At 52.6% G+C, this 26,986-nt stretch overlaps 1 protein-coding gene across 1 annotated transcript in view; it reads right to left on the bottom strand.

Annotated features, from left to right (window-relative positions):
• The window catches only part of LRRK1 (leucine rich repeat kinase 1), a 129,446-nt gene that overhangs the window by 8,630 nt on the left and 93,830 nt on the right, over positions 1–26,986 (bottom strand). The window contains exons 16-29 of the mRNA XM_046007383.1: positions 26,674–26,838; positions 26,010–26,182; positions 24,911–25,031; positions 24,498–24,657; positions 23,793–24,069; positions 20,603–20,774; positions 17,900–18,063; positions 16,555–16,694; positions 14,313–14,562; positions 12,051–12,217; positions 9,967–10,164; positions 8,441–8,718; positions 6,324–6,518; positions 5,635–5,786 (exon numbers count right to left, since the gene is read on the bottom strand). Of these exons, the coding sequence (XP_045863339.1) occupies positions 5,635–5,786; positions 6,324–6,518; positions 8,441–8,718; positions 9,967–10,164; positions 12,051–12,217; positions 14,313–14,562; positions 16,555–16,694; positions 17,900–18,063; positions 20,603–20,774; positions 23,793–24,069; positions 24,498–24,657; positions 24,911–25,031; positions 26,010–26,182; positions 26,674–26,838 (2,612 nt within the window). The remainder of the gene's footprint in view (positions 1–5,634; positions 5,787–6,323; positions 6,519–8,440; positions 8,719–9,966; positions 10,165–12,050; positions 12,218–14,312; positions 14,563–16,554; positions 16,695–17,899; positions 18,064–20,602; positions 20,775–23,792; positions 24,070–24,497; positions 24,658–24,910; positions 25,032–26,009; positions 26,183–26,673; positions 26,839–26,986) is intronic.

Genomic DNA, 26,986 nt, shown 5'->3' with positions numbered 1-26,986 from the left:
TCCTGCTGGCCATACCTGCTACAACCCAGGAACAGGGGAGCCCCTCCATATAAGAGCAGACAAAGTCAAGGCTAAAGACAGATAGGTGCATTTCAGAGTAAGCTGGGGGTCCTTGAAACACGTCCCCCGACACGAGTGCTCTGAGAACCAATAAGCTGTCATTTATGAGGGCTGCTGTTTGCTCACTGGAACTGGCCTGCCCCTCGCATTTCTATCTCCCCATTGTTCCTCATGGGCGTCCAGTGTCCTCACTGTCTGGAGACTGAAGTTATTGACCAAGGTCACACACGTCTTTTGCACATTTATGTCTCTCAGTCTATAGACTGGCTTCCCCTCCCCTTTCTCTTTTTTCTCTGGCAGGTTATATGCTGGGGGTGTCCTGTGCAGTCCCCACATCCCTGGGGTGTCATCTGTCTCCCCCCTGCCCCAAGTCTCGAGTCTTGATTAGATTCTGTCTGCTTTTTTTTAAGGCAAGAACATTTCCTCAGGGGGGGTGTGGATTTCTGTTGGGAATGTCCTGTTCTCACTCCTTTTGTGATCATGAATGATCACTGCCTTATATCCATTATTCCAATAGAGATTGCAAAAGGCTGACATTCTATTTCTGGCATTCTTTATTTATGTATTAGCTTCATTTATTCTAAAAAGAGAAACTTCCTGCTTTTCTCTCTTTTGTTACCCTGGGGTAGAGTTCACATAGAAAAGGCAGAATAAAACCTCGATTCTTTCTGAATATACTAGTTTTCAAAATAATGGGTCGGAGCCTCCAATGGTCATCAACGAGGGACTTTTGTTTAAGACTTAATTTATTTAGAGAGCATGAGTAGAGGGAGGGACACAGGGAGAGGGAGAGAGAGAGAGTTTTAGGCAGACTCCCTGCTGAACATGAAGCCCCATGTGGGGCTTGATCTAAAGACCCCGAAGTCATGACCTGAGCTGAAATCAAGAACTGGACACTTAACTGACTAGAGCTACCCAGGTACCCCAGTTTGTCTGTTTTTATTTATTTATTTTTGTTTTTATTAAGTCGCATTAGAAACACATGAATTAAAAAATTTGATGAGTCTCAACCCACTGCAATTCTTCTTACTAATGGCCAACGGCCCTATCCTTGGTCAGCAGGAACCTCTCTGGGTTGACTCCGAAATCCCTTTAATCTCCCCTCACAAGTGTCTGATGGCATCCTTGATTCTGGTGTGGCGGATGTTCCGGCCATCTTCCTGTCCCAGACCTGGAGTCAGCCACCTCTCCAACAAGCCCTGGTTCCCTATGGTCCTTAGAGTAGTAAGTACTAGGGTGCTTGGACCCACCATGTGGGTCCCGGGGGTCATCATTGCTAGGTGGTCATTACTGGTAGGCCTTATCAATGGGCAGGGCTAGGAAACATGAGTTTATTTTTCTTAAAATAAAATCTATCATGAATCCAAAAATTTAAATTCAGAAGAACTTTTTTTTTTTTTTAATTTAATCTATCTTTCATACTTTGCATGCCAAATATCACAATGTGTAATGCCCGGTGATGTAATTACTGAAAAAAATATATTTACATATATAAATATTATTAAAAATAAATAAATATGCGCACACACCAATATACATATTTCTTTAGGGCATGGTTTCTTTTTTTTTTTTTTTTAAAGATTTTATTTATTTATTTGACAGAGAGAGAGGAGGAAGCAGGCTCCCTGTGGAGCAGAAAGCCCGATGCGGGGCTCGATCCCAGGACCCTGAGATCATGACCTGAGCTGAGGCAGAGGCTTAACCCACTGAGCCACCCAGGCGCCCCTAGGGCATGGTTTCTTAGACCATGTCTTATGTCACAGCGCTCAGTCCCCATGGCATTGAACGTGGCACAAATGTCACCTGGACAGACCTTGGACGGACCTTAGGAAAATGGCAAAGTTCTTTCCATTTATCTCCTTATGTCTCAAGCTCCACTTTATCTAAGCCTTATTCGATTGTGACACCTGCCTATGTTTGCCATGAGGCTTAGAAGACTATTCAGGCCACGAAATGCTCTTGTGACTCTGAAGATGTCCCACGAGGGGGTGGGAAAGACCTCATACCCTGACCAGGACTGAAGGATCTCATACCAGATGGGTTTTGGAGACTGCAAAGTTGATCTTTCCAATACCCTGGCATCTCGGTCCTGTGACCTTTTGTTCAATTCCCAGTGATCTTATTCTCAGCTTACCCCAGCCACCCTCTCCCAAAGTTGCATGTTGGATCCCATCTTTACTAATATTTGCACCCCTCCCACCCACTCAGTGTCAAGGATCTATTTTGTGACCTCTACCCCTGAGTTTTCCAGAACATTCCACCCACTACCATAACATACAGAGTTTTTGGTTTTGTTTACACTCTGCTAGGATCTAGGACTCTCTGGTACTTTCCACTATTCCTTATCCATTTTATAGCCCCATCATTTTATGACCCATCTCTATCATGACCCTTTTGAAAATACCTCCACCTCCCATGTCGTTCTCTCCCTCCTGCCAAAAACCCAACTCCGCTTAAAACCAACTATTGCCCAGCTTGCAACCTGGAGGCAGCAAAGCATGCTGGGGGCACTTAACCCTGTGGATGAGCCTTATTTCCAACACATGACCTCCAACCCCCAGAGGGCCTCAGGGCTGCCCTGTCACCACCCTGGTCTCATGTGCCCGTGCTCATGTCACACGCTGTCATCTTCTCGAATATTTGAAACCTCTCCCGATGCTTTGTCCTCCCTGCCACTTCACTGAGAAAAAGATGCGACTAGAAGGGAAGGCCCACAAATTGCTTTGTGGTGTAAGGGCACCAGTCCTGCTTGGCTCTGGGTCCCCTGCCCCTCTCGCTGCTCGACAACCCCGCCCCAGTCACCGTCCTCTCTCCCCAAACCCTGGCATCATTTGCTCCTTCTGCCATCAAACTGCAAATAGCACCCATCTTAAAACAAAATCCTCCCAGGATGGGAGAACTATTACAACTAATAGATGACTTGGGTAAAGTTACGGGGTATAAAATTCATATACAGGAATCTGTCGCGTTTCTGCACACTAGCAGAAAGAAAAGTTAAGAAAATGATTCCATTTACAGTTGCACCAAAAAGAATAAAATACCTAGGAATACAGTTAATCCAGGAGGCGAAAGACCTGTACTCTGAAAATTTGAGACATCGATAAAACAAACTGAAGGGGACACAAATAAAGGGACATGCGTTTATGGATTGGTTGAGTCACTATTATTCAAACGTCCGTACTACCCAAAGTCATCTACAAATTCAATACTATCCCTATCAAAAGAGCATCAGCATTTTTCATAGAATGAGAACACATAATCTTAAAATTTGTATGGAGCCACAGAAGACTGGAAAAGCCAAAGAAATCTTGAGACAGAAGACTGAAGCCGGAAGTATCACAATCCCTGGTTTTGAACCATACCGACAAAGCCGTAGTTATCAAAGCGGAATGGTACGGGCCCCCCAACACACACAGATCAACAGAACAGAACAGAGAGCCCAGAAATAAACCCATACTCATGTGGTCAGTTCCTCCACAACAAAGGAGACAAGAATACAGAGTGGGTGGGAAGACAATTTCTTTGATCAGTATTGTTCAGTCAGAACTGGACAGCCACATGCAAAAGAATGAAACCGGGCCACTTTCTTACCCAATACACAAAATAAACTCGAAGACCTAAAGGGGGACCTGAAACCATAAAACTTCTTCTTCTTTCTTTCTTTTTTAAGATTTTATTTGACAGACAGAGATCACAGGTAGGCAGAGAGGCAGGCAGAGAGAGAGAGAGAGAGAGGAGGAAGCAGGCTCCTCGCTGAGCAGAGAGTCCTATGCGGGACTTGATCCCAGAACACTGGGATCATGACCTGAGCGGAAGGCAGAGACTTTAACCCACTGAGCCACCCAGGTGCCCCAGAAACCATAAAACTTCTAAAAGAAAACAGAGGCAGTAAACCCTGGGACATCAAGCTTAGCAATATTTTTTGGATCTGTCTCCTGAATCAAGGGCAACAAAAGCAAAAATAAACTGGGACCACAGGGAACTAAAAAGCTTTTGTGCAGTGAAGGAAACCATCAGCAAAACGGGAGGGCAAGCTACTGAATGGGAGATATTTGCAAATGATAAATCTGATAAGGGGTTAACACCCAAAATATATAAAGAGCTTATACAATTTAGCACCAAATAATTGGATTAACAAATGAGCAGAAGGGGCACCCGGCTGGCTCAGTGGGTTAAAGCTTCTGCCTTCAGCTCAGGTCATGATCCCAGGCTCCTGGGATCGAGCCCTGCATGGGGCTCTCTGCTCAGCGGGGAGCCTGCTTCCCCCCCTCTCTCTGTCTGCCTCTCTGCCAACTTGTGATCTCTGTCTGTCAAATAAATAAATAAAATCTTTTTAAAAAATAAAATATGAGGAGAAGACCTCAATAGACATTTTTTTTTTAAAGAAGACATCCAGAGGGCCAATAGACACATGAAAAGATGTTCAACATCACTGATCATCAGGGGAATGTGAATCAAACCCACAATGAGGTATCACACCTATCAGAAGGGCCAATATCAGAAAGACAAGAACCAAAAAAAAAAAAAAAAGGCAAGAACCAACAAGTGCTGGAGAGACTGTGGAGGAAAGGAACTCTCATGCACTGTTGGTGGGGATATGAACTGGCGCAGGCACTCCGGAAAAACAGTATGGAGGTTCCCCAGAATATTAAAAATAGAAATAGCATAGGATCCATTAACTCCACTTCTGGGTATTTACCTGAAGAAAATGAAAACACTAATTTGAAAGGATATGTGCTTCGCAGGGTGTCTGGGTGGCTCTGTTAAGTGGCTGCCTTTGGCTCGGGTCATGATCCCAGGGTTCTGGGATCGGGCCCCGCATTGGGTTCTCTGCTCAGTGGGGAGTCTGCTTCTCCCTCTCCCTTTTCCTCTGCCACCCCCATGGCCCCATTCGTGCTTGTGCTGTCTCTCAAATAAATTAAAAACAACAAAAAAAGAAAAGATATGTGCATCCCTGTTCACTGCAACATTATTTACAGTAGCCAAATATGGAAGCAACCTAAGCGTCTATCCACCGACGCATGGGTAAAGATGTGGTACACACACACACACAGCCCATATGGAATATTACTCAGCCATAAAAAAGAATGACATCTTGGCCTTTGCAACAACACGGCAGGACCTGGAGGCATAATGCTGAGTGAAAGAAGTCAGAGAAAGACAAACACCATATGATTTCAATTACGTGTGGAATCTAAAAAACAACAGAAAAAATAAAACAGAAACAGACTCCTAAACACAGAGAAGAAACTGGTAGTTGCCAGAGGGGAGGGGGACGGAGGGGTGGGTGAAAAAGGAGATGGGAATGAAGAAGGAAAAAAACAAGTACAAGAGCAAAGGCCTCTGTTGACCCCACACACCCCTTCTCTTTGCCCCTCTCAACCACAGACGCCTACATGCCTTTCTACTCGCGGGGACTCGGTTTTCTCTCCGGAGCGAATTCCACCAGGCTTTCAACCCGCTGTCCACTAGACTCCTCTCAGCATGGTCATCCCTGACTGCTCCCCAACTCCACAGTCCCCCCCACTCCCTCCCCCCAATACTAGCAGGGCATGGCCAGCCTCAGGACATTACCTGGACTCCTCTTTCCCGTCCCAGAACACCACCATGTACTCCTGGCCTTGGGAGGAGAAGAAGGACGTCTGCTTCCCACAGGGTAGCTGGTACATGAACGTGGCAAAGGTTGGGTCCTTCATCTGGCTCACCACCGACAGGGCCAGTGGTCGCTGAGGGAGAGAGGCCACAGAAGCCGTGAGCAAGGGTCGCTTGTGGCCAGATGGACGCCTACCCTGCCCATGAAACCGATGGTCTTGAACAAGGGAGGAAGGACTAGAAACTGCTCAGAAGAGGCCAAGACAACACCAGGTGCCACAGTGTCTGGTGGCCTGGGTCCTCACTCTCCAAGGACACTTGAACTTAAGCGGTCCCATCAGCTTAAACTCGATTATTCCGACCCCCATGCCCATGGACGTACAAGCTTGCATAGAATTTTCCTCAGACCTTATTTTACTCCCAATACATCAAATCCATACTGTCTAATTTGATAAATGCATTTTGTTTAACCTTGAAATCCCTGGCCTCTTGCCCCAAACAGCTAAGCTTTAAAATATTATGACTCCTGCAGACGAGAGTTACCCCATTTGTTCTAGACCCTTAGTGAAGGATGGGCAAGTAGACATACACGTGGGCGCTGGACATCCAGAGCCTCCACCACCACAGGGGCGCAAGTGGCCAGGCCCCCAGGCCCCCAGGCCGTCGGGTACCTTCTCAGGCTTCGTGTCCCAGCACTCCATCATGAGTGCCTGGAGCCGATGGAACTGGACTTCCTCTGGCTGCCCCAGGACAGGGCGGATGCCCTTGGACAGCTTCTTGGCAATCTGAAGCTGGTGGTGGCCCAGCGCTGGCCGCTGTCCCGACAGCAACTCGTAGAGCACCATTCCATAGGAGAACATGTCTACCTGGGCAAAGAGGCAAGTCAAGTCAGGTCCCCAGCCCAGGCCCAGCAGCTTTCATAAGCTGGCCCTGAGATGGAGGGAGCAGAAGACCAAATGGACCAGGGATCCTGCCCAAAGGGACACAGTCATCGATCCATCCATCAATGCATCCCTCACTCCCCACCTGTCCAAACCTCCAACCAACCATTTGACCATCATTCTTTAGCCATCCATCTTCCAATCCTTCCCTCCTTCCTTCCTTTTCTTCTTTTCATCCATTATCCAACCATCAAACCACCCATCCATCCATCCATCCATCCATCCATCCATCCATCCATCCACTTGACGGCCTATCCTTCTGCATATTTCTCTATCTATCTTCCTGTCTACCCATTCACCCATCTGGTGATCTGTTCTTCTGTCCACATACCTACCCATCCTCCCATACTTACTTCCTTCCATCCAACCATCCACCCAGCCACTCATCCATCCATCCATGCAATAAACGCATGGAGGGACCCTGCTAGCCATCAGGTTAAGGGCTCCAAGGATGCTGCACTCCTCATCCTTGAGAATCCAGAAAAGGCAAGAGAACACGGACCCTCAGCTAAATGTGCTTGACACCAGAAGGGCAGTGTATGCAAATCATAAAGGGGGACTATCTCCTAAATCACGAAATGTTGACTCCTCTAAGTTTAATGTCCTCAAAGGGCCCCAAAGGGAGAAGTTAGTTTAGGTCTCCGTGAGGGCCGAGAGATAGATAACGTTTTAGCAGGAGGATGGCTGAGATAGACCTGAGAGTTTTCAATGTGAAGGTTCCTGTTATAATCTCAGTTTCGAGGTGCCTGGTCTGTGTCACCTGCCACTTAAGAAGCTCTTATTTTTATCACTGTGATTTGCCTTTTCTATTTTGGTTAATAGCCACAGGTGATGAGTTAACCCACACACGCTAAGGTCATTCCTTTTTTTAGAGGGATGGAGGAGGGGCAGAGGGAGAGGGAGAAAGAGATCCCAAGCTCAGTAGGGCTCAATCTCGTGACCCTGAGATCGTGACCTGAGCCGAAACCAAGAGCTGGACAGTTAACCGACTCAGCCCCGCAGGTGCCCCACTAAGGTCATTCTTTTCTCCTTTTTTCATTTGAAGGTGGCCAAAAGGTACAAACTTCCAGTTATAAAATATCTTGGGGAGGTAACATACAGCATGGGGACTACAGGTCTGTTTAGGTCATTCTTGAAGCAATCAGACAATGACTCATTTATAAATCACCACATAATGGGAAATTGTAGACCGGGGAGTTTCAGTTGCTGGGGGACTGATGAACCAGGGCTGGCGCTAGCTAGAACACGGGTCTAAGTTGTCTCTGTGCCTGCCACTACTAAGCGGCTTTCAGGGAAGAAGGTAAACCTTCAGCTAACATCTTGGCCAAGGCTGGCCTGGCAGCAGCTCGGGGAGTCCACTTTTGTCCTGTTAGAGTTCACTCTCTTCTCCCGGCTTTGGCGATGCTGCCTCAGCACTGACCTTGGGTAACGCCTTGTGGACACCACCTACAGGCCAGGAGCCTTTGCCATCCTTCTTCTGAGTGCTCCATATGAGCCCCTGCAAGGCTGGTCCACTGTCCCCACTGTATATGTCTAAACGGCAGAGCTGGGAGCCAAATCCAGACCCATTTCTGTCCTGGACTCACCTTGACTATGTTTCTGAGTCAAGGTCAGAGACTTCAGAGGTGAGAGACTTCACTGTTCCTGAAGCTAAGGAGAAGTTAACCTTGACATTCCTAGTGGGCACAGACCTCTGTGCATTTCTGGTCCAAGCCAGAGCCCCCTGGTCGAGCACAGGAGAGGGAGAGGACTGTGCCTAGGGAAACAGAGCTCAGAGGCTGCCATGAGGTCTGCCTGGCTGGCCTCCCAGAGGCCGGGGGGCCGACAGTGGGCCGGGGTGTGGGTACCTTCTCATCATACACGATGCGAGGCCTGATCTCTGGGGCCTGGTAGCCGGGGGTGCCCTCCACGCCAAGGGCACCCTCATGAAATGACTGTCGTGAGATCCCGTAGTCCGACAGCTTGATGTTGATGTGCTCCTTGACGTCCAGAGACCAGACCAGAATGTTGTCCGACTTCAGGTCACAGAAGATGATATTTTTCTTGTGCAGGTAGGCTAGGCCGGACGCGATCTGGTAGGCTATTTTCTGGGTGAGCATGTGTCCCAGGGGCATAAAGGAAGAATCTTGGCAAAGAAAAAAGAAAATAGCAAACTACCATTATGACAACAGTCTTTTCTCACCTTCTCTCTCCCCAGATACTTTGTATCCTATGGACACTTCTCATTCTCCATGCTGGAGGCCCACGGAGACAGAGAGGGACCTTCTGAAATAAAATGGTATTTAGGAGAGAGGTGCTTATTTCTACAGTGTCATTCATGGTAACTTCATGCCTGGAATTGTTGGTGTTTTTAAGGAAAAGGGCAAGGATTCAAAATTCCTAGAGTTCATCGCAGGCCAAGCTCATGCTACAGTCAAGGGGTCAGCTTCGGAAGTAAGAGTTTCATTTAAAAAAAAAGTTCTCTGGGGCGCCTGGGTGGCTCAGTGGGTTAAAGCCTCTGCCTTCAGCTCAGGTCATGATCCCAGGGTTCTGGGATCGAGCCCCACATTGGGCTCTCTGCTTTGCGGACAGCCTGTTTCCTCCTCTCTCTCTCTGCCTGCCTCTCTGCCTACTTGTGATCTCTGTCTGTCAAATAAATAAATAAAATCTTTAAAAAAAAAAAAAAAGTTCTCCTCCGTTGAGGGAGACATGATTTAATTGTGTTTCTTCTGCCTAAGTCAAGAGACCACAACCTCTCTCCTTCTGTCCGCTCTTTGGAAGTTAGTTCCCTATTCATTTCCTGAGGAAAATTATTGTAAAATTTCATTAAAAAATAAAAAAACCCTGATCTTAGTTTTTTGTTTGTTTTTGTGTGTGTGTGTGTGTTTTGTTTTGTTTGTTGTTGGTTTTGAGCGGTGATGGATATGCGCGTTGTGCGTTCTGGGGAAAGGAGAGTTTTACGTGGCTGGTGGGCCTGTGGGCACCAGGCTGCTGCTCAGGCTGCCCTGGGCTGCCTCGTTTGAGACCCTCAACTGCCCCCCGCCCCGTGGGACTATTATTATCACCCTCCTTTTACAGGCCAGCACATGAGGCACTTACAGGATTACAGGAGAGAACCGCGACTTGGAATGTGGTTCCCTCTGACTCTAAACCATAAGCTTCTCCAGCCTCACCAACACCACCACCCCTCAGGGTATAGACCTGGGGAAGTGCCTTTCTCGGCCCACAGGGAGTCGGTACTCTGCCCCCGACAGCCAGACTGGGCAGGAGGAGGGAACCCCCAGGGATCCAGCTTCCCCAGGGTCTGGGCTGCCAGCCTCTCGGGGTGGGGGGGTGCTGTATCTGGCCGGGCCCCAGGCAATGCCCCGGGAATGTTCTGGAGCACGACTGGTACCTTTGGCGTTCTCCGACAGCACGGTGTTGAGGCTGCCGAGCGGGGCGAGCTCCAGGGCGAAGCAGAGCGGGTGGATGCTGATGCCGATGAGCGACACGATGCAGGGGTGCTGCAGGGCGTGCAGCATGCTGGCCTCCTGCCGGAACTCTGAGAAGTTCTTCATGGCGTCCGTGGCCCGCAGGTGCCGCAGCATGGTGTCTGTGAGGGAGGGCGCGGCCGTCAGGGCTGTCCGGGGAGCCCCCTACGGCCGCTCAGGTGGGGTCCTGCCACACTCAGAGCTGCCCCACGGGGACCGGGGACCGGAGGGGGCAGCACTAACATTTTAAGGCACTGACACATCAGGGGTGCGAAACTGTCCCCCAAAATTCGGCTCCAGACGGTGGTGATCCTGAGGCATCCAGGCTAGTACGGGGCCCCCTTCCTCCTCAGGGACTTAACTCACCCCAACACAATGGATGGTTCCTGCCCCCGCTCCTGCGTGTGTCCCTGCCATCCTGTCACTCTCAGAGCCCTCACCCCACCCCCCTGCTGGGGAGGGAGGACCCCGGAGGGTCACAGCAGTGGCTTATTCTGAGTGTCACCCAGAGCCTGGCTTGAGCCCCAAGACGGGCGGTAACCGGGCCCTGGCTGCTTGCCCACAGGGATGCTGAGGGCAGCCCACCTGACTCCCCGCAGGTAGCCTGGACCTCCAAAGGCAAGGAAGAGCCAGTTTTCTCTCCTCAGCCAGAGAGAGACCCGGGGCCACCGTGGGCCTGTGACGTCATCTCAGGCCGGAGGAGCAACATCTATCGGCAGGAGTGGCCAATTTCCAGTCTGTGCTGTAACCCCTGGAAGGTGTCTGTCCAAGGGGTCCCACTCTTCCTTCCCCCTAAAGGGTCTCTCCTGCCAAGTTGGGGGTGGGCAAGATGCCACCCACTGGTCTGTGGCTGGCCCTGAGGTCACCAAGTGGGCTCGACCAGACCTTCCTTGTCCTCCTGTGTCTCCATCTGTACCTCCCCTACGTTTAATCTCAAAATCAGGGATCCTGCTGGGCAGGTCTCTTTCCTCTGTCTCCCTCTCTAGGACTCTCAGCTGTTCCGGGGGTTTTGCCATTTTATACGCATTTAGACTCAGTGAGTGAGACCTCATTCTCTCTCTCACATGCACGCACACCCTCGCCAGGATTTAAATGAGAACTGAGTGGTATACATTAATATCCCTCCACACTCGACACTTGCATTGCTGCCTTCGCCGTCCGTGGGAACGCTGCCGAATTCTGAGGTTGAGCTTACGTCTGGCAACTCTGGGAAGTGCTTACCAGCTCTCACATTTGTCAGCAGACTCTCTGGGATTTTTCTGTGCAGGAAGTCATTCTCTTCCTATGATAACAATTGGTCTTTTCCTTTCTGATCTTTTTTTTTTTTTTTGTATTGCTCTGATTCTGATTTTCCTACCAAGCGTGTAAATGACCTGAATGATCATAAGGATGAACAGGGTGAGCTGGGCGGGGGGCGGGGTGAGACACGTGATATCCAGTCGGCTGGGAGAGAGGGGTTACCCAGTACCCGCACCAGCCGGGTGGAGAGTGGTGATGGGTTGCTCTAGGAAGAGGACATCTCTGAGCTACACACAGAGTCTGGGCCTTGATGTGCCAAAGCAAGAGATGGTTTCCTCCTTCTTGTGGGTGGCGGAGAAGCCGTCCCATGCTGGCTTCCCCATCCATTCACCTGGACCTGGCCTCCCACCTTCCTTCCTTTAGTGGACATGGCTGAGAGGGGTCCTGCAGGATGAGGGTCCCCCTGACGTCTGAGTGTGTACCCATCACGTGCCAGGTCTGTGCCGGCCGCGGAGCCGATGGAAACTGTCAGGATGGCTCATGCTCTTGGGGTCTTGCCTCTAGACGAGAAAATAATCTCCCAATTTCCAAGCATGGCTCAGCCTGACCTTTAGGCCTATCCCACATCCTGCCAGGAACAAGGCAGGTTGGCTGCCCAGGGACCTCCGCCGGCCTCATTCCCCCTCCTCCTCCAGTCTCACCAAGGTGGCAGGAAGTTTGGACCGAGGGAGCACGGGTCTCTAAAGAAATGACACGGGGCCCTGTTTACCTGCTGGGGCGTTGGCCAAGTTCTTGAATTTCTTGATCTGGAACCGTTTCACCGCCACGGGCTGGCCTTGGTACCGGGCCCGGTAGATGACAGTGCCGCTCCCACCCTGGCCCAGGACACTGCTGTCGTCCTCGCTGTGCTCCAGCTTGCTGTTCTCCAGGAAGAGTCTGCCAGAAGCACAGCACGCGGGTCAGACCGCACCTCCCCATCTGGTCCCTTACCGTCCCCCAGAGGGGCCTGCTGAGGCAGGGGCGGCCCCGGGATGGGTGGATGCGAGGACAGCCTTGGTCATTTCTCCCACTGCAGGGAGTCCTCGTTCAAAGCCACCCATGGGGTCAGAGCCAGGATAAGCCATGGCCACGGGCAGGTTACGTAGCCTCAGCAAGCCTAGGTCTCCTGCATAAAGTGGGCTCGTAATGGAAACTGCCTCGTAGGCGTGCGGGTGGCTAGCACGGGGGGGAGGGGTGGGTAGCACAGGGGGATGTCTTGCAGAGTGGCCCACATGGAAAGAAAATTCTTTTGGGTGTTTCCCTCCCAAAGACTCTAGGCTTTGAGGGCTAGCACCCATCAGACAAAACATTTCTTCACTGCTAGGTTGATCGTTTCCTTATTTCTTCTTTTCATTAAGCGGAGCATGATGTAAGTGGCCACGGAGGACTTCTGAGGGGCACGAGCTCTGTGTGCAGTTGCTCATTAGGGTCTCACCCAAGGGCAGGGAGTAGACCCCCCTGGTCAGTGTACTCTAATTCTAGGTAAAGGGGAGATTCCTTCTGGGCTTTTGGGAAGACTGTAAGTCACTCCTGGAAGGGAGGGAGAGAGAGAGAGGGATGATGGGAAGCAGGGAGGGACGGGGAGGCAGCCCAGAAGCCCTCCAACTTCAGGGCCTCACCCTGCTCTGCTGAAGTCTGTCTGGGTCCCTCACAGGCTGCCTAAGCCAGGTGTCTCCCCTGGAGCCTTCCTGGCCGCACAGGCCGAGCCCACCAGGCAGTTCAGGGGGGGTGCTGCAGAGAAGCTGGGCTCTTCTCCAAGTGCCCTCCCCCCAAACTGCCTGCATGGGTGGCGTGGGCCCGTGGGGAGCAGCAGCAATGCTGGGGAATCCCCTCAGGACATTCTGTTAGGACTCCTGTAAACTGGGGGCCACCGGACAGGGCTCCCCGGATGCCTGGTAACCCCTCCCCCAACCCCAACTTGCCCAAACTCCAGGTGTGGGGGGTGCGATGCTTCAGCGCCCAGCTGGGCCCCAGCTCAGATTTCCAGGGAGCCTCTGCTGGGCTGGGAATCCCGTCCACATCGTCGGGCTTTTCAACTAGCCGCCAAGTACCTTTAGTGCAGGACCAGGCTACGGACCGCCATTCGATCCAAACCCAGCAGGCTTTCCTGATCTCATACAGTAGACGCCCCAGCCCAGATTCAGTGCAGGCGTAAAACCCAACAAGGTTCAGAAAATAAATGAAAATCCTAACATTTGGGGCTGCCCCACTAGGGCTCCTCCACGAAACCTGATCCATGCTTCTATACGACTCTGGATATGGTCTCCGAAAAAAGATAACCCTCACATTAGGGTTTTAGGGATAAAGGGAGCTCATTTTGCAGAATTATCATTTCGACCAGCGAGGTAACTGGGGCACCTGGAAAGGGTTATGGGGTGACATCATCCAATGTAGGAAGCAATTTCTTAATTCGATAGACTGACGCATATCCTGCACCATCTCAGACTGCTCCACATGGATTCTCCGGGATGGGAGCAATTTGGAAAAATGTGAATATAAAAATATCCCTACCCCCACCACCCAAAAGTTTACTTTTCTTTAAAGAAGCCAGGTATAGCCATCTTTTGACTACGGCAACAACAGGACTTCGTAACTACAAAATAGTGGGTCACCGCCAATGTCAAATTATCTCCAGGGAGACCGAGTCATAGATTCTGGTTTCCACGCCTACAGAACAGCCCCTCTCTGACCCAGCACTTGGATTTTGTGACCCTTTCCTGTTGGGTGGGACCATAAAGCCTTCTCTCTTTCTCCAGCCTTCTCTCCGCAGTCATTATCTGAGGTTATAGTTCGACTTAACTGCAGGAACAGAGAGGTAGGGGACCTAAACGCCCAGCCTTGGGGCAGCCGGCAGGAGTCTGCATTTGCCAAGAAAGGAAAACGAGGCTGTAGGTCTGGGAGCGCCCCCTTCTCGAAGGCCAAGGAGAATTTTCCTTCTATTCCTAGGGCTGGCAGGAGAGTAGCAATCAGGGGAGCAGCGCTGTGGCCCTACCTGGCCGGGAAGTCGGTCATGAACAGCTCGGGGACCAGCTCCTGGAGAGGAACGGGCAGGTCGGGGTGTCTGGGACAGGAGATGAAGTCCTGCTCAATGGCTGTGAGCACGCAGTCTTCCATGTCAAAGTACTGCACGCCCTCCGCCTTCTCACTCGGGTCCGCGTGCTGGGCCCAGGAGGTCTCGCACACTGGGCAGGGGACATACTGTTCCATGAGTGGGGTCCCGTCGCTCTCTGTGGCTGTCAGAGCTAAGTGCAGACAGAGCAGGAGGCGGTTTACATGAAGCGGCCACAGGTGGGCCCCCAAGCAGTGTCCAGGTTGGGTGGGCTTTTCATAGGAGGGGATCTGGGTGCCCCTGCCTAGACCTAGGGCGTGGCTGAACCATGACTGTGTCCTTGGGTTCTCTTTTGGAGAGCGAGATCCTGAAAGCTCAGCATCGGGAAAGGTCAGGGATGCACTGGACAAGACAGTGGGTGGTCTAGACCCTCAGCAGGCTGGCTAGGGAGGGGCTGAGAGGTTGGGGATCCCTCCTGCACAGCTGGGCCCCGACAGGATGCTGTGGGCTGTGTCTGAGCTATGCCACACTCCGGCAACTGAACCACAACCAATAAGGAGCCATTCTTAAAATTAGAAACATAAGGCTTGCAATTACTATGATCCCTCCTAGAAGGGCAATGCAGGGGAGAAATGAGTACAAATTATAACAGACAGAACCCCGTCATTTTACCTGGGGTCCCCGGGGCAGGAGACACACAGCTTTTCCGCACTCCTCTGAAAGGAGGTGCAAAGAAGTAGCCTCCAAGGCACCTCAGGGAGAGCTGATGGTCTGCTTTGCGCAGGGTCGGAGGGGGGACTTCTAGAACCTTCTGGGCGCATCTTATATCTGCAGGCCCGGTTGTAACACATCCTGCCCGCTGGCTTGCGGTGCTGTCTCCTGAGCAACCCTGTCGCAGGTGATAATGGAATGCCCCTCCCCCACCCCCAGCTGTCAAATCTCCCCCAGGAACAGCTGTGGGGGGGGGGGTCACTGGTTGGCGGGGCATCCCAAAAGCCCAGGGAGGCTCATATGGGTCTAGAGGCTTCCTTGGATGACCAAGGACACCCAAACTGCCACAAGTCACACACCAAATGCCTTCTCTTGGGTCCCTTTCTTTCTTTCATTTTTTAAGAGACTTATTTATATATTTTAGAGAGTGAGAGAGAAAGGGGGAAGGGGAGAGAGAATCGCAAGCAGACTCCCCTCTGAGCACGGAGCCTGACGTGGGGCTCGATCCCAGGACGCCGAGATCATGACCCCAGTCGAAACCAAGAGTCAGATGCTTAACTGACTGAGCCAACCAGGTGTCCCTCGTGGGCCCCTTTCTAAGCTTTTTTCCTTATAGGTCAGCTTTTCCACCAGCTCTGGAAGGCCCCCAGGCCCTGGTGTCCAGACCATGCGTCCGAAGCATGGCCTGCCATGCTCCTCTCCTGAGGCTGGCTTGGGACGCAGCGATGGCTGCAGGAGACACACCAGCTCCGAGAGGCGAGGGCACTGGCCAAGCAGGTCTTGGCGTCCAAACCCATTCTCTACTCTCTTGCACACCAGCCTTCAGAGGTTGGGGGCTCATGGGGAATAGGCTGCCAGGTCTGCCCCACGCAGCCTCCTCCCGTAGGACACCCCATGGGTTTGTCTCTACTCTGGTAGCAAAACAAACAGAGGGCCTCAGAAGCTTCACTTCAAACAGTATTTTCTTTGGGTGGATTGTCAATGAAGAAGCGGATCAAAGGGCCATGTGGTGGTTGGTCACCTCTGGGATTTGGGCGTGGGAGCCGGCAGGAAAGGAAAATGGGGGTCCTTGACAGGTGTGGCTCCCTTGCCTTCCCACCCCGTCCATGGGGTCTCCCCAGATTTCAGCACCATCCTCACTGTGTAAACAGGACCTGTATGAAGCATCCGTTGAGGGTCTCCTTGGACCAGGCAGGGCACCCAGGCCTGTCTTCCCCAACACTGTGGGCAGCCAGGAGGCCAAGGCCTGCACATGCCCTGGGGGGCCTGGACCCATGTCTTCCCCATAGTGCCCCAAACCATTCACAGCCGGGCTCTGCCAGGGGTTAGGATTCTGCCAAAGGGCCATTAGGACCTCTCTGGTTTCCGTGGGCTGAATCCCAGTGAGACTTTGGCTCCCCGCAGAATGAGCCCCACCCTGATTTGTAAAGAAATATTAACTGAACAAAGACTTGGTTCCAGAATGTTCTCTTACCGGGAAACCACTGATCGATCAGGGAGTTGACGTGGTCTGTGATAAACGCCATGGCAGAGAAGTCCCTCACTTCTGACTGGCAAATGATTTTTATTCCTCCACTTTTCTTCTTTTTCCAGTTCACATCTGATGATTCCACACTGCAACCCAAAAGGGAGAGCCCACTGTGATCTGGCCGTGGAGGGCCCTGGGATGATCTCCTTGCCTCCAGGCTGAGACCTGAACCCCAGGGAACACCTCACCCCACCCTGACCCCAGGACCCTGTGCCCAGGCAGGACAGTCAGGGGGACCCCTGTGTTTGTGCACTTGTGTGTGTGACCCTGCCTTGTCCCCCCACCACTACCCAGCCCGGTGACGCAGATATCACGGGGACTTTGCAGGAAGGGATGTTCAAGCAGGGATCGACCCCTAGGGGTGACCCTGGGGAAGGTTCTTGCCTTCTCTGAACTACAAGATACTCGTTTGCCAGATGGCAGCTGTGAGCTTTAAGTAGGAACATGTATTTTTTTTTTTAAGTTTTTAAAAGATTTTATTTATTTATTTGACAGAGACAGAGACAGGGAGAGAGGGAACACCAGCAGGGGGAGTGGGAAAGGGAGAAGCAGGCTTCCCACTGAGCAGGGGGCCCAATGCACATGGGGCTCGATCCCAGGACCTTGGGATCATGACCTGAGCTGAAGGCAGATGCCCAACGACTAAGCCATCCAGGCACCCCTGGGACCATCTATATGAAAGCACCAGCCACCGAGAATGGTTCAAGTCAGGCTCTCAATAGAATATCTTTTCTCCCTCCCTTCACATGGAGCTGAAGAATACTTTGAAAAATTCACTGTAAATACGAAACCGTCTTGTGTGTTTATTAAAGCTGATTAAAAGTCATTTATCAAATCTCTCAAGCTGGCTTTGTCTTTCTGTCTCTCACAAATGGAAAGAAACCAGGAAAAGGGAGCTAAGTTATGTATCTTGTTATGTCACGTGGGGGATCAATGGTGTCCTTTGGGCCATCATCGCTTAGGACCAGGGGACAGGGCCAGATGGCAGCAAGGCTCCTGAAGGTGTCCCCTAAGTGACCACGGGGTTGCCGGCATCTCTTACCCCAGAACTCAGTGGCTACCCACTTCCCTCAAGTCCTGGCCTGTGGTCACGGTACCTCCCCTCACTTTTCCTGTCCTGCCAGGGGACAGCTGCTGGGGAGGGTCTCCTCTTTCTAGCAGGCTGCCATGATAAGCCGCTCTCGGAAGAACTTTGGACACCCAGCAGACGGTCCCCTGGAGGAGGCCTCTGCGGGGGCTGCTACCACGGCACCATGGTGACCCAGTCAGGCACGTTTCTGACCATTCCTACCTGAGGTAGCCCCCATCAAAAGTGACCAGGAGCCCTTCCTGCCAATAGATGGTCTGATTTCTTTTCACTCTGAACGTGCTGCAGCGATTTCTCTGGCTTCCTGTAAAACTATAAATGGTGACTTTCCTGTGTCTGCTTTTAGTATTCTTCCTGTTTTCGAAGAGCTGAAAGACAGAGAGAAAAGACCCTGCTTACGCATTCCAGACTCCTCGCTGGTGCCGGGCAGAGCTCTGAAGAGGCCGGCCTGGTCCCATCATGATAAATGACGCCCGTCCTCCCTACTCCCTCCTCCCACACCGCGCATCCTGTTGCCAAATTAAACACTGCGTGGTCTGAAGGGGTCCCCACGACACTCTGGGAGCACAGTTTTCTCAAAGGACTGATAATAGGCTCTTCTTTTCCAAACCTTTTGCCTCCCTGATTTGACAAGCAAAAATTCATGTTAGAAAAATGTAGAAAATACAGGAAAACGTACAAAAACCAAAACCCAAAACCCCAAAACAACTTAACACTAAGCAGAGAGATTTTGGTGTCTTTTATTCCAGGATTTTTTTTTTTTTCCTGTCTATGTATATGTTTGGAAAACAGCTGAAGCCGTATTTTCAAATTTTGTATTTCTAATTTTCTAAATTTCTCATTTTGGACGCTTTCAAAAACTTCACTTCCCCTACGCCACTAAAAAACTCACATAACAGTCATTTTTCTAAAGCTCAGTATTTTGTGAAGTGTAGTGACTTCCCGATCATTCGTTTCTTGGAATGTCTGGGTTGTTCCCATCGTCCACTCCCTCAAGCAGGCCAGGCCAATGATCCACGAAAAGTCACAATGCGTTCTCTATTCCAAGTGATTTTCTTTGCTCACGTTTTTAGCGGTAGAATTATTGCGCCCAAGGGTCTGAACGGTTTTTAGGCTCTGGATATGGACTGAGGAGCCGCTGTGGGAAGAATTTGACGGTATATACACAGGCCACGGCATGGGAACATGTCCTGCTTCTGGGGCCGCCCACTGTGGCTCCAGTCTGGGGCTTCAGACGTGCGAAGTGGTCAGCATCTCATCTGTTGCTTGAATTTGTATGCCGCTGACTACTTTTGAGACTGAACTCCTCTTCATCTGAATTTTAATGGGACTTCTCCTCTCATTTGGAGGGAGGGCTGCCGCCTGGAAGGGCGCCCGCCCCCACGCCCAGCTGGGCCCCCCACCCTCCCCCACGGAGCCCACTTGGGAGCTCAGGCCTCCCACGATGACAGCAACGCTGTGTTCTGTGACCTCCCACTTAGAACGCGGCAGGAGGACAGTTCAAAGGGAGGGCAGAGTGACCGAATCAGAACTGTAGACCAGCCAGCTCCTGTACCCACTCTTCCCATCATCAGTGGGCCCCCCCAAAGCCTTGCAAACAAGTCCCCCCCCCCCAACTCCCCGGCCACAACAGTTACGATTTTCAGGCTCTTGTATTGATTTTTTAACATTTCAGTAAAATGTTCGGAAGATCAAAGAACATCTTTAGTCAGCCACGGGGTTGTTAATTCCATAAGGGCCTTTTTCATGAGAATGTGGCAAAAATAAAACTCAGAGTGAATTTAGCATCAATTATTCAACAGTCTAAGTTTATGCCAGGGGTGCTCATACTGGGTCAGAATCCTCTGGAAGGCTTGTGAAAATCAGAGCACTGGGCTCCGTCCTGGAGTTTCTGACGTAGTGGGTGTGTGTGTGTGGTGGGGGGCATGGGTTTGCATTTCTTTTTTTAAGAGAAATCTTAAATATTTATTTGTTTCCTTACCATTGTATTATTTTTTTCAATTTAATTTTATTTTTTCAGTGTTCCAAGATTCATTGTTTATGCACCACACCCAGGGCTCCAGGCAATACGTGCCCTCCTTAATACCTATCATTTCTAACAAGTTCCCAGGTGAGGTTCTGCTGGTCCAGGAATCCCACTTCGAGAAATGCCATTCTAGACAAATACTACTTTCGTGATACTGTGTTGCATGCAGTTAAGGGTGGCGGAAAGCCAGCACTCCTTTTGACCCCTACCGGGTGACTCCACGGAAAGGAACTGCTTGGGTCAGGTCTCATTGCTTCCAGCCCAAGTTAAAGATCCACACCAGTGGTTCTCGGACTTGACAGTGAGATCACCTGGCAAGTTCTAAAAACTCCCAATGCCTGGGTGGTGCCCCGAGAGAGTCTGATTTAGGCAGCCTGCACTCTGTCCGTGTCTGTCAGAAACTCCCCGGGTGAGCTCAGGGCACCGCCTGAGCGGCAAAGCCACGGTTCTCTAAGTGTGGTCTCCAAACCCGCAGCATCGTGGGGGACCATGGCTAGATACGCAAAATGCCCATTTCCAGTCCTCACTCACTGCACTGGAACCTCGGAGGGGGGGCCCAGCCATCTCTGTTCTAACAAGGGGATTTCTGATGTGGACTGGTTTACAACCACAGCTCCTAAAATGTGGACTCTGAGCCAGCTAGGGGCTGGTTTCTTATTCACAGAAGGGCGCAAAGGGGTCTGTCTGCCAGCCACAGAAGAGAAGGCAGCTGTGCTCCTGTTGGCCTCCTGGGCTTAAGGCAGCAGCTTTGCTACAGAAAAAGGGGTTCAGTCAACCCCTTCCAGCAAAGGGCCACTCCTTCCCGGGAGAGCTCAGCTCTGGGTGCCCTGTGTGCATCCCACCCCCCAACCCTGCCGGCCCTGGGTAGAAACAGCCGCTACCTGCAGGTCCATCTCCGCCAGGCTGATCAGCATCCGTGCTATAAACCTTTGCCAGAAGCCGACGGGAACAAAACTCATCTTAAACACTCTCTGAATGGTGTTGGCCTTGGGGTGTCGCATGCCGTGAGTGTCCAGGCCGGGTTTGGACGGAAGGAGGTGTGGCAGAAGGTAGCTGGAACACATCAATGGGGACAGGTGAATGGTGTGGCCTGGCCTGGGCCCACCGCCCCAGTGCCTTTCCCCTTTGCAGAGCCTCAGGAATTCTACTTTTATTTTTCAGTTTGTTTTAAATATTTTATTTATGTATTTGACAGAGAGAGAAAGTGGGATCACAAGTAGGCAAAGCAGCAGGCAGAGGCAGAGGGAGAAGCAGACTCCCTGGGGAGCAGGGACCCTGGGATCATGACCTGAGCCAAAGGCAGATGCTTAACCAACAGAGCCACCTAGGTGCCCCTGGAATTCTACTTTTAGAAAGACAGGGTAGTTTCTGTGTTTGAGAATAAATGCTCCAAGAGGAAATGAAGGTGGGGACAGCAAAGGTCCCTCTTGAAAGGCCTCTAGGACAGCGACTAGAATATGCTCAGGGAAGACAGGAGAATGTCTGTGGTCATAAACACATCACACATAGTAAGTCTTAGTCCGCTCACTGCAAAGGGGGCTGTGACTGGGGAATCGCTTAAAATTAACTTTGGATGGCGAAGGAAACACAAATAGAGCCGCACAGCTCCAAGGGCCATGCAGACATTGGGGTCAGAGTCATGTTTCTGGCCTTCAAAGCTATTTATTGTTCTTGGACGGCTGAGACAACACCATCGCCTTAAAAGCTAGAATGAGGCTGTTTGTGCACGGAGGGATGTTTTATGAGAGCCCTCTTGCTCAGCATAAAAGTGCTGAGTCACCGAGTCAGCTGACAACAGCCAAAGCTGGGGAGGCCCCTCCAAGAGCGTGCCTGAAACCCAGAATCTTCTGTGTTCGGGAAGCTGCGGGGGCAGGCATGGGGTGGCCTTTTGTGTGTTCTTTTCTGAACAAATGCTGTGCCTTCAGCTCCCCTGAGGCTTTTAAATACATCAGTTCAGCTCCAATAAAGTGTCTTTAGAATGTTCTGGATTCTCTTCTGAAAATATTGTAGGAGCGTCCATCCCGGTTCTGTGCCTTCAGCAATTGGTGCAACCCTATGCAGACTCTCCTTTCCTGACATGGGAAGAGAAAGGACACCTACCCCACAGGGTTGGTGGAGGGGAGGCCCCGACAGGGCAAGCCAGTGAGGTTTCAGGTCCTTTTCAGCCACTTCGGGTCTGGGGTAAGAGGACCTTCTCAGTCACCCCAGCTAGAGTGTCTTTCCCTCCACTCCCAGGCCTTTACCCAAGCCCGATTTAGTCCAGGTTCTGAAAACTCCTTGTACATCTGCTCCCTGTCCCTCCCCAATCCGGAGGTCCTCATCAGTGCCTTGCCATGATTTACGCCACATCCTCTGTGGATGTGCAGATACGCCAGACTGCCTCTGTGGGGCAGGAGCTCTCAGAGATGCTGGGCAGCACTGTTAACCAAATAACACGTTCATGTGCAAGGAGAGGGAACTTGCCTAGGGCACAAGGGAACCATTACACCTGTGCTAAAATGGAAAATGCCCGGACATTCATGGCTTTCTATGGAACCAGATGCCACCGGTTTTGAGTACTTAACACAGAGAGAGGGTGACAATAATAATGCTTATGACACCTGATGTCTTTGGGGTTTTTGTGTTTTTTTTTTAAGATTTATTTATTTTAGAGAGAGAGAGAACGCGAGAGAGCAGGCATGTGTGTGCATGCACAAGCAGGGGGAGGGGGAGAGGGAGAGAGAGAATTTCAAGCAGACCCTGTGCTGAGCAAGGAGCCCGACTTGGGGCTTTATCTCAAGACCCGGAGATCGTGACCCGACCTGCAACTAGGAGTCGGACACTTAAATGACTGAGCCAGGCGGCCCATCTTTGGAGCTTTGAAGGGTAAGAGACACTTCTCATATTTTACACGTATTATCTGATTTAATCCTCACAATAATTATAATACCAGTCGATGACAGTCTTATTCCTGTTGTACAGATGAGACGAGAAAGGCAGTTGGGACTCATATGCAAGCATTCTGGCCCTGTGGTCTCACCCGCTGGACTATAAGCCTTCCAGAAGACTCGGCCATGACCTGGCTGACTGTATGGTTCAACCCGGCATACATGCCTGCAGAACCGACTTGCTTTTATCGAGTCCTGGTAACCCCTCATTCCTCTTGCCTGTTCGTAAAATAAGTGGAAAATTCTCTGATTTCGCCAATACCGTAAACTTAGAGGCTGCCTCACTTTGCACAGACCAAAGTCAAAGACACCCCTTGTTCACGGTATGAGGGATCATGCAGACTTTCAATCCCTCCTTGGGGTTTCTCCTTTTAGGACCCCCTCCTGGCTCCCAGGGGGCTGGAGCGACAAGAGGCTCTCTCCCACAGTTACAAGATCGAGTGGAAATCTGTGGGGTGCCTCGGGCACGGTGGCCCAGCTCTGGCTCCTAGGGGCCCAGTCTACGCAGGTGGAGTCTCCAGGCTGGCCACACAGGGTCCAGGCCAGCTTCCCAGAAATCTCCAGGGGGCATGACCCCAGAGCTCCAGGACTAGCTCGAGCTCTAGGGAGGCAGATGGTGACACAGTCTTCGGTAGGTGCGTGGAAAAGGTCTGCGGGTTCGGGGTCCTGGTGACTGCCTCGTGGGCAACATCAGCATCAGACCCAGGAAGCGGCTGAAACTGAAATTGGGACACGGTGGCCCCATGTGCCCAACCAGTCCAGAGGTAGCATCACTGGATGGGACCCACGTGCACCCACCCCAACCCCGGGCCCTGCCCCCCTGCATTTGGAAACAAGGCTGTATAATTAGTGTCTCTTTGTCACTTACCCATTTGCATTCACCAAATAACCAAGCAATCCACTCTCTAAAACATGAGCCCCCGACCCCGCAAGATATTTTTAATGCCATTTTTTTTCAGTGAATGCATTTCTTTGAAGGCCCTGAAAAGAGACCCCCCAGGGCCCACAAAGGAGAGGCCAGCCCAGGCGGGCAGGTCATCCATCCCCATGGCCCGTGCCTGGAGCTCTTGGTCAAGCCCCCAGTGACCCCAAGCCCCACTCCTTCCCTGGGGGCGCAGCACGAGCAGCCCGGCCGTGACCTCACCTGTCGTTGGCCACAGGCAGGGCGATCTCAAACTTGGCCAGGAACTGGAAATACTGCTCCTCCGTCTGCTGTGTGAAGCCGGTCCCCACCAGCAGCATCCTGAGGTCCTCTGCCCGGATGACCCCGTTCTTGGCCACCGACCGGGAGCCCTTGATGTTGAAAATCCTCTGCAGACATTCGGACAGCCAGATGGGGTCAAGGAAGTAGAGGTTCCTCAGGCCGTGGCTGGTGTCCGGGAAGTGGAGCAGGGTGCCGGTTTCTATGAGGAAGCTGATGGCTACCCAGGGAAGGGGAGGACGGAAGCAGCGTCAGACAAAAGGTGACAGGGACTCTAGGGTAACCTAGTCCCTAGGGGGCCGGGTCACTGGTTCTTCTTGGGAAGCAAGCAATGCCCCCAGCACACGTGGCCCTGCAGATGGCTCTGCTGCCCCGTCCCGGGTGCCCGAGTGGCACGCCGGAACTCTTGCCAACGTGCTGATCTGCCAGCCTGCAGGGGAGCTCCGGTCCGCCCACCTCCAGCATCCACAGATCCCATCTTTGCAAACGTCCCCACTCTTTAAACCACAGACCCCCCCTTTCGCGTCACAACCACGCCAAGCGCTCTGACCGGTCACTTGCGACAGGTGCCGAGCGGTGAAACATGGGACTGCCCCTTCCCAGGGCTCCCCTACCCCATCCCCCGCCGCCCTCCGGGGACCTGCTCACCGGACTGCAGGTCCTCGTAGTCCTTGATGTCCTTGTCGGGCATCTGCTCTACCAGTTGCTCCAGCTGCCTGTCCGTCAGGTACTGCACGTCGTCGCCCAGGCTGCGGCGCTGCTGCTCGGCCAGCACAGCCTCCTGGAGGCTCAGGTAACTCCTGGGGATCTGGGGGACAGGCGGGCTGGCTGGGCCCCCACAGGTCCTGAGCCGCGCCCCACCCACCCGGCCCTGCCTGCTGCCCCTGCTCCCCGGGGGCCCGAGTGGGTGACCTTCTCCTCTCAACCCTCACCCTTGCACCCCCTCCTCCAAAACTGCTTGCACGGGGACCAGCGCGACTGAGCACGCAGCATACAAGCTGGGATTCCCGACAGAAAGGGAGCGGCGCCCCCGGGTTGCAGCCGGAGGCCTGAGCACGCACCAGCCTCCCCGCGAGTCTCTGGCAGCCGATGGTGCTGCCCACGTCCTTCATGTTGCATGTGACGTGGAAAATCAACTGCCGCAGCCCTTCGTGGCCTTCCAGACTCTTACAGGAGAGCTCGCTGCGAGTGCAAAACAGAACGTGACCCCTCGCCACACGACTCCTCTCCCATAAGCTGGGCAGCATCTCTGTGTCCCCGGGTTTTGTCCCTCACGCTGGCATGTTAAAAGGACCCGGGAAAGGTGAATGCAGAGACACGTATCAAGGGCTCACTCGGTGCGACGCTCTGTGCGGGGAGCGACACACGGTGTCCCGAGTGCCCCATTTTACAGAGGAGGAACAAGAGGCCCAAAGGTGCAAGGTGGCCCCCAAAGACACAAGCTGGAAAGGTAGAGGTGGGCTGGACCGGGTCCTGTTATTGCAGGCCTCAGGGGTGTTCTGAAGGGCACATGAGGGAGTCCTGAAGCTCTGTATCAGGGTCAGTCCGATCCTGTGCTCTGAGGCAAGTGGAAGTGACCCCAGGCTCATCCCTGCACCAAGGTCTGCAGCCCCCCACCCGAAGGGAGGGAACCCGAGAGCCCCCAGCACAGCTTAGCAACCCACGCTTGCTTCCTACGGCAGAAGGCTTGCTTAAGTCGCTGAGCTCCTTCCATCATCTGTGAAGTGGGCACAATGGTCCCCATAACCCACGGGACTGTCGTGAGCCCAAGGATAGGAGGGGAGAGAAGCAACAAGCTCAGGGCCCCGATCCCACTGGCACTGGCCCGGACCACTCAGACCCAACCTGAGGACCAGGACCACACGGGGGTCTGTGATCCATCCGAGATCAGCAAATGTGACAGGTGGTACACGAGTTTCTACATTTGGGTCCCACGGGGGCCGTGCACGTTCAGCACAGGCCACAGGCGAGGAGGGGACCCTGGAGAGGGGAACTATGGGGGTAGGGGGGACCCACGCACCGGGGAGGGGGTGCCCAGGCTCTGCCCTGCCAATCTGCTAGCAGGAGCTTGTCCTACCCGGGCTGGGGAAGATGGACACGTGAGGGTACCACAGGCCCAGCGACCGCCGGGCACCAGGTGCGAGAGAGCAGGACACTCACTGCAAGTGTTTGAAGGTGATGTCAGGGAAGCCCGTGGCCCGGGACCCGGAGGGCGAGCGGCAGAGTGCCAGCACGTAGGCGCGCAGCGTTGCGATTCTCTCCACTCGGAATTTGGTTTCGATCAAGTCCAGGTGCGTTCCGACCACCAGCACCACTGCGTTTGGGGCCTTGGCCTGTCGGAGACAGCCCCACAGCTGAGCATAGACGGGACTGGGAAACAGCTCCCGGGAAACCCCCGGAAACCTCGAGGGCATGCTGTGCACGGAGGACTTCCAGGAGAGGCACCCCAGATGGGCTGGATCTCTGTTCCCTGGGCCAGTGTGTCTGCTATACCTGTGACCTGGCCTGCATCCAGGCTCTTACCATCTTTACCTGTGGAAGGGGGGGGCTCTGTCTTCCTTTTGGGTCCAAGGTGGGGGTGGGCTCTTAAATTTAAGGTAGAAGAAAATGACGAGGGTGCAGACAACCATCTGGCCGAGGAGGGTTTTAAGGGCTCCACGGTGACCTATGAATCAGGGGCCCTCCTAATGCCCACCATGATGCCCAGCGTTTCTCCCTGACCATTTCCTTTTCTTTCCCCCCATAAAGGGGGATGCTTCGGAGAAGTGGTGAGCCCCCCGTGAGGCTCCACGGCCCGTGACCTGAAGGTCTGGCGTCTCCTCACCTCGATGTTGAGCAGCCAGAACTGGAGGCTGGCCACGGCCTCCTCGCCCAGAGCCAAGTTCCAGACCACCACATACAGGGCCTTGTCTGTGAAGAAGCACTGGTTGACGGTGGCCATGCTCGCGGGGCCGCCGATGTCCCAGACGGTGAATTCCACAGACTCCACCTGCTTGAGCAACAAGAGCCGCATTTAGGAGGCATTTCGGACCACAGCCATAGTCACAGCCACACTGGGGTCACCGACGGCTTCCGGTGCTGCAGGCGGGGCCTAAGAGAGGCACAGCCGTGGAAGGGCTTGGCTGGTCCTGCTGTCT

This window comes from Meles meles, chromosome 6, assembly GCF_922984935.1.
Source record: "Meles meles chromosome 6, mMelMel3.1 paternal haplotype, whole genome shotgun sequence".
Classification (NCBI taxonomy): Eukaryota; Metazoa; Chordata; class Mammalia; order Carnivora; family Mustelidae; genus Meles; species Meles meles.
This window is presented reverse-complemented; position numbering and strand designations above follow the sequence as displayed.